Here is a 10,413-nt window from a genome sequence, read left to right as displayed (position 1 = left end):
TAGTAAATAATTACTCAATCAAGAATAAAACATTTATAACTGTGTTAATGAATTACGTACTAATGCTTAGTAATGTATGAACAATACTTTATAAAGGATGAATTGAGTATTTACCAATACTTAACTCATGCTTAATGGTGTGCAGTTATTATAAAGTGTGAAACTCTTAATGATGTTTTAGATGTACTTTAGATGCAAACATGAAAAAGAAACAACAGTATAATCAGTAGTAAAGGTAAAAGTAGAACAGCAAAGTTATTGGAAAACATGAAGGAACACAGGCAGTTAACATCAGCCCCATTTAATCTACTTGTTTTTCAAATCTGATGCCAAAATTTATACATTAATTAAAATGAATTAAAAATGCATTTTGAAAAAGCAACATTGCAAGTAATATCTCCTCTTTCAACAGTAACAGGCAATAAAATGCAGGCCTATGTGTATGTTTTGTGTCGTATTATTATAACTAAATGGTCAAATAGATATATAAAGACACCGTGATATCCAGTTCTGTCTGACCCTCCTTTCTATACCGATCCTATCTTTTCTCTTAGTGTTCACAAACAAACCTCACAAACCCAGTTTACTTCTTTAGCAACAGATCTGTCATTTCAAGGATTTTTCGAACCCGGGCCCGGCTGCAAACAGGACTGAGCCTTAATAGTACTCTACGTCGTCCATGGCGAGCTTCCAGGGCACCTTTCTCTTCCTTTTCATCCTTCCTTCTGCTGGGCCAAATTCAGGGTCACTGTCGTTCTCTCCCACCTTAGACATCTCCGAGCGTCCTCTAGCTCTGTCTGCGCTCTGTGCTCCTCTAGCTCGGTCTGCGCTCTGCCTCTTTGTCTCGCTTCTCTTCTCTTCCTCCTGTGCTGCGTCCAAGCTGTTGCTCTGCTCCGCCCTGTCCTCCTCATCACCCATCGTCATGTCGGGGTCCAAGCTGTTGCTCTGCTCCGCCCTGTCCTCCTCCTCACCACCACCCATCGTCATCTCGTGGTCCAAGCTGTTGCTCTGCTCCGCCCTGTCCTCCTCATCACCACCACCCATCTTCATCTCGTGGTCCAAGCTGTTGCTCTGCTCCGCCCTGTCCTCCTCATCACCACCACCCATCTTCATCTCGGGGTCCAAGCTGTTGCTCTGCTCCGCCCCATCCTCCTCATCACCAGCCATCGCCGTCTCCGGGTTTGAACCCGCGTCCTCGGCTCTCACGGCCGCAGCCTCGCTTGCGCCCCCGACTCCTGGATCTCTCCCGGGCTTTCCCTTAGGTCGACCCCTGGACCTCTTGATGCCCCCGACTCCTGGATCTCTCCCGGGCTTTCCCTTAGGTCGACCCCTGGACCTCTTGATGGGGACCTTTTTAGGTTTGACTGCATCCTCCTGTTCTTCTTCTTCTTCCTCCTCCTCCTCATCAGCACCCATCCTTGTCTCCGCATTTGAACCCCCAGCCACCGCCTGAACCAAGCTTGTGCCCTCAAACACTGCATTTCTCTTGGGCCTCCCCTTAGGTCTACCCATGGACAACTTGATTTTGGGTTTGGGGACATTTTTAGGTATTACTGCACCCTCCTCCTCCTCCTCCTCCTCTTCCTCCGGTTCCTCTTCTTCTTCTTCCTCTTCTTCTCCTTCCTCTTCCTCATAGTCAGAATCTGTCTCTTCCTTCCCCTGCTCCTGCCCGCTCTCCTCCTCATCGCTAGCCGTCGTTCGCTTCCGCTTCCGCTTCCCCTCCACCAAGCTGGCGGCCTTGAGCGCTGCGTTCCTCTTGGGCCTCCCCTTAGGTCTGCCTGTGCTCCTCTTGTTAACTTTTGGCGCATCCTTCTTCTTCTCCACTTCCTCCTCCACTTTCTTTTCTCCTTCCTCCACGACTCCGTGGTCTCCGCCACTCTCTGCGTCTGCGTCGCTCTCGCTGGCCTTCTCCTTACCGTCGCCGGTGTTGCTCTCCGTTTCGTTCATCTCCTCCTTTTCGGACTCCGATTGGTTCGGGTCCATTTTCTCCATCTGCTGCGTTGTTGTTGTCGGGGAGCCGGGAGGGGCGTCCTTATGGTAGCGCTGGACGTGGCTCTTCAAGCTAACGTTGTGGTTGAAGCTCTTGTTGCAGTGCCGGCACTGATAGGGCCTCTCGCCGGTGTGCAGGCGCATGTGGGACTTGAGGTGTCCCGCCTGGTTGAAGGAGCGCTGGCACACCTCGCACTCAAACGGCTTGGTGCCCGTGTGCACCAGCGCGTGCCTCTTCAGCTGGTTCCTGCTGATGAACGCCAGCTTGCACACGGGGCACGGGTGCTTCTTGGGGCCGTCGCCTCGGTGTTTTCGCAGGTGAACCGTGCGCGCTTTTCTGGTGTAAAATTTCATACAACAGTCGGGGCATTGATAGGGCATCGATTTACCTTGGTGGACCTTCTCGTGTGTGAGCTTGTCCAGCCTGGTTTGAAAAGACATGAAGCAGAACCTGCACTGGTGCTCATAGTCTGGCAGGTGGATTCTGTCGTGCAGTTTCAGAGCTAGCTCAGTAGCACATCTCTTACCACACACGTTGCAGGAAAAGGGCTTGATTTTGTACTCGCACACGTGAGGACCGTTACGAACAATGTTAACCCAGATAAACTGTCCACAGTCTGGGCAGAGCTCCTTGACTCTGCGGTTAACCGGTTTCTCCGAAGAGTCGTTTTCTAGGTCTTCGTTGATTTCCTCGAGCTCCATGGCCTCCGCAGGATTCCAATCCTCGTCCGCGCTGGAGTCAGAGTTCTTGTCGCCTTCCTCGTCCTCCCCCTCCTCCTCGCTGTCCTCTTCCCCTCCTTTTTCTGCACAATCGTTTTCGTCGTCACTTTCGTCGTCGCTGAAGCGAATCATCTCGGAGACGACTGGGACACTGCTGTCGTCTGACGCCGTCGCCTGGAGAAGATACAGATCAGAAGGTTCATGGTTCATTATTGTCATAATCACGACAAAACAGTAGGATGCAGAGCATAGCAACTATGACATTCTTGAGCCTAGAAATGTATGCCACAACAATGTAAACTAAGTAAACTAAGAAAGTATACAAACAATGCAATAAGATAGCAAGAGTGGTGATGTCCACTGGAGCTGGAATGGATCTGACCCATTTCCCACGTAACCAAATATTTGTCAGGCTGTGCACTGCAGCGACACATGCTTGTAAATAGGTATGTAACGATAACCGGTTTTAATGATAACCGTGATAAAATTCCTTACGATAACCGTACCGTTTCAAATTTTCATTATCATTAAAACCGTGTTACCATGGTTACTGTGCTTTGAAAAACATGGTAAATACTGTCCATCATCAACCAAAGTTGGCAACAGTCTCCCAGATGCAAACATACAGCCTTGGAGAAATGATTTCAGTGAGTGTATCAATCCTTTTTGGGTCTGAGTTTTCAATGTAAAACGTTGTAAAATTATTTCAGTGAGTCTCTCATTACTTTTTGAAAAATTTCAGACATTTTTTTTACGAATACCGTGATAATACGATAACCGTGATACTTTTGGTCACGATAATCGTGATGTGAAATTTTCATACCGTTACATCTCTACTTGTAAAGTGATGAGTAAAATTTTCGAACTGCCCGAAGATGAAGTGCGAGCAGAGGAAACATGATGCATAATTATTACAATTCAACGATTTACGGGGCGTCCAGGTAGTGCAGCGGTAGATTCCCTGCCTAGTGCCTACCAACACAGGGGTCGCAGGTTCGCGCCCCCGTGTTACCTCCGGCTTGGTCGGGTGTCCATACAGGCATGATTGGCTGTGTCTGTGGGTGGGAAGCCGGAATGAAGGTATGTGTCCTGGTCGCTGCACCAGCGCCTCCTCTGGTCGGTCGGGGGGTGCCTGTTCGGGGTGGAAGGGAACTGGTGGGAATAGTGTGATCCTCCCACGTGCTACGTCCCGTGGGTGAAGCTTCCCGCTGTCAGGTGAAAAGAAGCGGCTGGCAACCGCACATGTATGGGAGGAAGCACGTGTGTGTCTACGGCTCTCCCCAGATCGGCAGAGGGGGTGGGGCAGCGACCGGGGCAGCAGGGGGAATTGGCCAAGTACAATTGGGGGGAAAATCAGGATTTTTTTTAAACTATTTATTTTGAACGAGCAGCACAAAAACAACCACACCCAACAATTCGCAGTAGTATGCAAAAAAAGAAAAAAACACTGAGCTGTAAAATATAGATTATCTGAATATGCATTTTCTTTTTAGAGATTTTCTTGGAATGGCTGTGTTGGGTGTGCACATTTTCAGCTGTCATGGGTCAGTTTAGATATGATGTTGTGCTTGTTTACTACTAAGTCCTACCTGTCCGGGCTGTGCGGGTAATCCTGCGTCTCCCGTCGGCGGTTGGCCGTCAGCTGTGGGGAAACTAGCATTGGTCAGGTTCTTCCACTGACTTCTGTAGTCGCACTGACGGCACTGCCGGTTCATGATGAGGAGCGCCCCCTGGCTGACCTTCTCCAGATCACACTTCCTGCCGCACGACGGGCAGCTCCGCCGGAACAACTGCAGGAGGCATCTGTCGTTCACGACATACCTTCCTTTATTTCGCAGAAGTTCCACTCTAGAAAGAAACGTGCAAAATGCAATATTGTGAGATACAGTTTGAAATAACGAAACTCCACACATCCTTTCACTCTCTCTCCCTCTCTCTCTCTCTCACACACACACACACAAACAAACAAACATACACACACACACACACACACTTCACTGGGTTGAAAGGGTGACGTACTTCTCCTTGCACAGTTTGCTGCTCACATGAACCTGCTTTGCCTGCGTCTCAGCCAATCCAATGGTGACAGGGTGTGAAACATCCGTTGAACATGAAACTGAGACACCAGGTACGTCTCCTGGGGTCACTTGGGCGGCTGGGGGGGAAAGAAAGAAAGAAAGAAAAAGAACAAAGGAAAAAAGGTCATTCACATGAACATGTTTTATCTTTACTGTATATATGAGAGAAACAAAGAGGATTCCCGCACACTGCCAATTACTTGCAACAAACTTTAATCAACAACGTTTCGGTCTATCGACCTTCATCAGGTTAAAAAAAAAGTTTTTTTTTTTAACCTGATGAAGGTCAGGCTGATGAAGGTCAGGCACCTGCCTTTGAGGGACTGAAGGTGTGCATCAGCTCCTTCTATCTTTACTGTATAAAAATATGTATATGAGTAAATAGCCGGTTCGCTAATATCTCTCATCATAATGTTACGTTTCTTACCCTTTGACAGTTGGCCAGATATTGGATCATCACACTGAGATCCGGTGTCTGTGGTTTCTTCCTCCTACACGAATAAGTAAAGATAGTTGGGTAAAGAAAAAGCTACATAGTTACATTATGTAACGCCGTTGTGTAGGTGGTACTTGCAGCAACCCATGTTAAGGGTTTGCCCAGGGGTGGATGCGAACCGCCGACTTTCGGTTTGGGAGTCAAACACGCTAACCACTGCGCCAAGAGAGCTAGCTCCCTTGGCGGAGCAGATTAACGTGCCTTTATACTTGAGGAGTGAGTTTTAACCAATCCACTCGCTACCACACTGGACTCACGAGGAATCGACGCTGATTCACTGGTTACACAAACAATACGCTCCAAAAGTCTGCTTGGATGGATGCATGTTTGTTTCCACGGCTTCCATGCCGGAGTCATGCTGGACATTGGGGCGGAGTCATGGTGGACATTGGGGCGGAGTCATGGATGGACATTGGGGCGGAGTCATGGTGGACATTGGGGCGGAGTCATGGATGGACATTGGGGCGGAGTCATGGTGGACATTGGGGCGGAGTCATGGATGGACATTGGGGCGGAGTCATGGTGGACATTGGGGCGGAGTCATGGTGGACATTGGGGCGGAGTCATGGATGGACATTGGGGCGGAGTCATGGATGGACATTGGGGCGGAGTCATGGTGGACATTGGGGCGGAGTCATGGATGGACATTGTGCCGGAGTCATGGTGGACATTGGGGCGGAGTCATGGTGGACATTGGGGCGGAGTCATGGTGGACATTGGGGCGGAGTCATGGTGGACATTGGGGCATTTACCAAAATGCTGCTAGGCTGATGTATATAGAGAAAATGGTCAATGTACATTTTGTAGCATGCTTCTCACAGTAGGCTACTTGTTATGCCAGACAGACAGACACACAAGCTGTGGACCTGCAGTACATGCCCATTTGTGGATATGAAAATGTGTGGATTTCTGCATTATTGTTAAAAAGAAAAAGGGGGAGGACATTTAATTTATATTGCTTACTGTGCTGTGCCAAATGGTGATTTATACTGTGTTGAGACTGAGTTAGGGGTGTTGCGATAATCACAATATGACGATAATTGTGATATTGAAGTTCTCACTCTGACATTATTAAACGTTTTATCTAACTATTAATACATGGGAGTGACACTGAACACGTCACGTAGTGTTGGAATGGACTCCGGTCGCGCTGGCCGTCCCCAATCCAAAACAAGCAGACCCTATAGGAATTATGGCGCCAAACAGGCAGGCTACCCCCAGTAATGTTGATGACGTTATTCAGCAGCATGCTGTGTAGAAGACATAGCCTAATACTTTTATTATCAGACAGTTACCCAAGTAGCCCAATAATATAATGGACTGTGTGTCTGTATGTGTTAATGTGGGAGCAGATCGATGCGTAGTTACTAGAAGATATTGCTGTGTTGCAGGCAGGCGTCTGTCTACTCTTTAACTAGACTCACCTTCTTCACCTCACTTTTAACGTGATCAGTGAGAGTGGGCTCTGGTTTGTGTGACTTGGGACCGAGCGACGGGACAGCACACGGCTTGAGTCGAAGCTGGTGAGCCAACCCGTTCTGGACCAGAGTCCCGTTTTCAAAGCAGTCTGTGGTGAAGTGGTCGCTACAGACGCTGATCGCCGTCCAGGACGCCTCTTTGAAAACCTGTGCATCGCTACTGGCGAGGAACTGCACCCACTCCAGTCGCTTCTCTGGATCCTCTGGTAACTGGAACCGCTGCGCAGAGGACTCGCATTCCCAGATGGAGCACATGCCGCCCGGACTTTATTTCGGTCCTTCCACGTCTCAAAAAATACAGAGTATCGTTAAGTTATATGCAGCCTAAACTACTGGTTGGCTCGATTGTTTACAAGCACTGAAGTAGCTAACGTTAGCCAGTTTTGCACGAGCGTGAAGTGAGCAGGAATTTTCTCCGGCCAGCATGAATTTCACTTCCGGTTTAGGGATTTCGCCTTCAAAATAAAAGCATGATAAAGTTTGGTATTTATTTACAATCAAAATTAAAGTACAAATGGAAATGTGTTTTTCCAAATATTAACAAGAGTGAATTTTACATTTATTTAGAGTGCAGCTTGCCATGGATATTTATTCAATTTGTGTGACATCGCTTCAATTTGTGTATTTTATCGATTTTGAATGACAGCTTTTATTCTAAAAACAATCCTGACCGGAAATCAGAAATCCCTGCTCAGAAATCCCTGCTCACTTCACACTGACCAGTTTTGCAGCGGTGGTGGTGGCCGAGTGGGCGGGGTTTTTTTTTTTTTTTTTTTTTTTATTATTCAAACAGACAAGAGAACATTGAATATTGGAACAGACATGTGCTCATTACAGAAAATAAATTAAGATGGACAAGTATGATGGTACAAATTACAGTCGAGAATCAAGTAGCAATGACAAAAGTGAAAACAAAAACAAATTATTCCTCTTTAAATAGTTCACAATATAATTTGACAGTTTTATTACTCTTATTACCATCTATACGTTTAAGAGTCCTAATGTAATCATTAAACTCACAAAGAAACCTTATGAAATTGGGGGAAGATTTTAGCACTCTGGCCTTATGTATATGAAATTTACCATATAAAATCCACAGGTTAACAATGAATTCAATTACACTATTCTCATGATCAAAGTAGGTAATGACATGTATACATTCAATCCTGATGTTATATTTAGTTTTCCTTAGAATGTAATCCTGCATTTGAGTCCAGAACGCAAGTGAGTGCAAACAATGGTAAAATAAATGAACAAAAGTTTCAGGGTCAACACTGCAAAAATTACATTTGTTATCTACTTCTAAAAATTTTGAAAAATACAGGTTTGTTGGATACATACTGTGCAAAATCTTGATGTGTACTTCTTTAATCTTATTATTGATACAGAATCTATGTGGTGAAAGCCGAGTGGGCGGGGTTGCAGGGTTGGGTGTGCACGTTTTGTCGTCAGGCGCATCCCGAAATTGGTTTATGTGAGATGAGCTTACTCAACAACATCGACTGAAAACGATTGCTAACCAGCTCATTGCTAACATGTTCAAATGTGCTACATGTCATAACTCCTTAAAGCTGTAAAAGGTGTGACTGACGTTATGTGGCTTCATAACACATATTAATTTTGACTACATTAGCTACCCATACCAAGAACTCACATTGATAAGAAGTGACAGCTAATGCCCATTGCAAAATCAGCGCACAACAAACCCGCCATTTTGGCCTGAAGGAGACACCTCTGATTGGCTAGCCTGGTGACGCGAGGTTACTGATTGGCTGTCATGATTTTGTGCTGTTGTCCCATTAGTTGTTTAGGACAAAATGGCGGTGTCGCTGTTTTTATCAAAAATCATCCCACAAACCTTGCCTTCAATACTCTTTGCCCCTACATCATACGGGACTTTACAGTAGGCGTGATCTTACGTCACAAAACATCTGCTTAACACTTAAAACCTTTCACTTGAACAATTGAGAAAATGTAATATTTGATGGTGTATGCAGCAGCTACCTTTGCAGATAATCAAGGTTGCCTGCCTTATTCTATACTTAGCCTACTTTCTCCTTTATTTCACACTGCACACTTTCACACAGACATTTTCCTGTGCAGACTAAAACAAGACAGAGCACAACAGGGGAAAGTCAACTAGTGCTATGTGTGCAGGTTCAAAGAGATACCAGCAGGTGGAACTATTTAGCTTATGGAGATTGCACATATTTAGCCCAGTGCATCCTGAATTACACTTTCTTCATAGCATAGCATAGCATAGCATAGCATAGTATAGTATTGTCAAGGCTCATAATTTGGAATCATCTGTCAGCATAACAAAGCCAAGAGCTTTATATCGAAATCATCCAGTCAACCCGTAGACTGTTTTACCAGGATCATTTTTAGGGACCCCCTTTGTGTAGACAGACCCATTGTCTCAGTCTTTGAACGCAAACATTTTATTTACTTTGTCAATGAACAATGCATTATTGCAAGTGCTTTTTGAGTGACTTGATTGTCACCATGACTGGGCTACATGAGCAACTGTACAACATGTCATTTTCCATCTTTCAATCTTCTGAAAAAGGTGAAAATGCACATCACTATCCTTGCTGAGGGTCATGGGGCCCCCTACACACGTGTAGTAGTTGAGTGTGGAACAGGAGGAGGTTTGGTTGGCTTTCAGAGGGAAATGATGTCACTGTCAAGTGTTTACCTTTGTGAAGCAGTTCACACATGCAGAGACTGAATCCCCCATGTGAAAGAACGCAGCTTCCTGAATGTTTCTACGCGTATGGTGGAGGTGGAGCACGTGACATACTGTAACTAACCACATGTGGTTTTGCTCATGTTTTCCTTGTGTTTCGCCTCTCGGGGGATCTTGAAGTGTGTGTGTAATGCTCCACAGTCACTGGATTCCATCTCTTAACTGTTTAACGCCTGCAGACCCAGTTGTCAGGAGTTCAGCTGAAATGATTTTCTGGCTGTATTGTCAGTAGTTAAAGGCCGGCTTTACCGTGGGGAATATGAATATATATTAAATCTCACGCCCCTAAGGTTTTCGAATCTGTTGAAATTTTTGAAATTGGTTGTTTCCCGCCAGAGATATCACCAGAAATCCACTCTGTGTGGAGGGGGGGGGGGGGGTGGTGGAGGGGCGGTTGCGGGGACCCGAAATACTACATTTCCCACAATGCACTGAGCTCGCGTGGCCTTCGTTTTCATGCCCACCCCTCAGGCATTTGGCTGATATCAAACTCCAGTAGGTGGCGGTAATGCACATATATGTTTGCCAACCGCCATAAAACTCAAAGAAGAAGAAGAAGAAGGCTTCGATGCGAAGGCTTCGAAGCTTGTCAAGTAATCACCGTCCCATTGGCTCACGTGAGCGGCCAATCCCGGCGCTTGACTGCTGCGTAGGCGGGCACAGGGCGTGGTTATTGCCTATCTTATGTGGGGTTAGAAATCACGCGGCTTCGACAATAAAAGATACAAAGAAGAAGAAATAAATCGAAAATAAAATTGCCTCCAAATTGCACCAAATGTAAACGGTAGTATATATGTCGGGAGATGTCTTCATAAAAAAAATTTCGTGCATTTTAAGGCATTTTCGTAGGAGTTACGCGCATCTGATGTTGTAACTATTTTCTGTAAAAATGTGTAAAAATGG

At 45.9% G+C, this 10,413-nt stretch overlaps 1 protein-coding gene across 1 annotated transcript; it reads right to left on the bottom strand.

Annotated features, from left to right (window-relative positions):
- Positions 1 to 657: 657 nt before the first annotated feature.
- On the bottom strand, positions 658 to 7,031 carry LOC310797399 (uncharacterized protein; the record flags this gene model as incomplete). Its single annotated transcript, XM_083659768.1, has 6 exons — positions 6,708 to 7,031; positions 5,215 to 5,278; positions 4,729 to 4,864; positions 4,299 to 4,557; positions 1,670 to 2,883; positions 658 to 1,504 (listed from the first exon to the last, which is right to left on the bottom strand). Exons 1-6 carry the CDS (start codon positions 7,014 to 7,016, stop codon positions 658 to 660), a joined length of 2,829 nt encoding a protein of 942 aa, XP_083515894.1. The 5' UTR covers positions 7,017 to 7,031.
- Between the last annotated feature and the right edge of the window lie 3,382 nt (positions 7,032 to 10,413).

Source organism: Poromitra crassiceps (genome assembly GCF_964638095.1).
Source record: "Poromitra crassiceps genome assembly, chromosome: 23".
Taxonomy (NCBI): Eukaryota; Metazoa; Chordata; class Actinopteri; order Beryciformes; family Melamphaidae; genus Poromitra; species Poromitra crassiceps.
The sequence above is the reverse complement of the archived record's forward strand: the minus strand, read 5'-3'. Positions and strand labels throughout refer to the sequence as shown.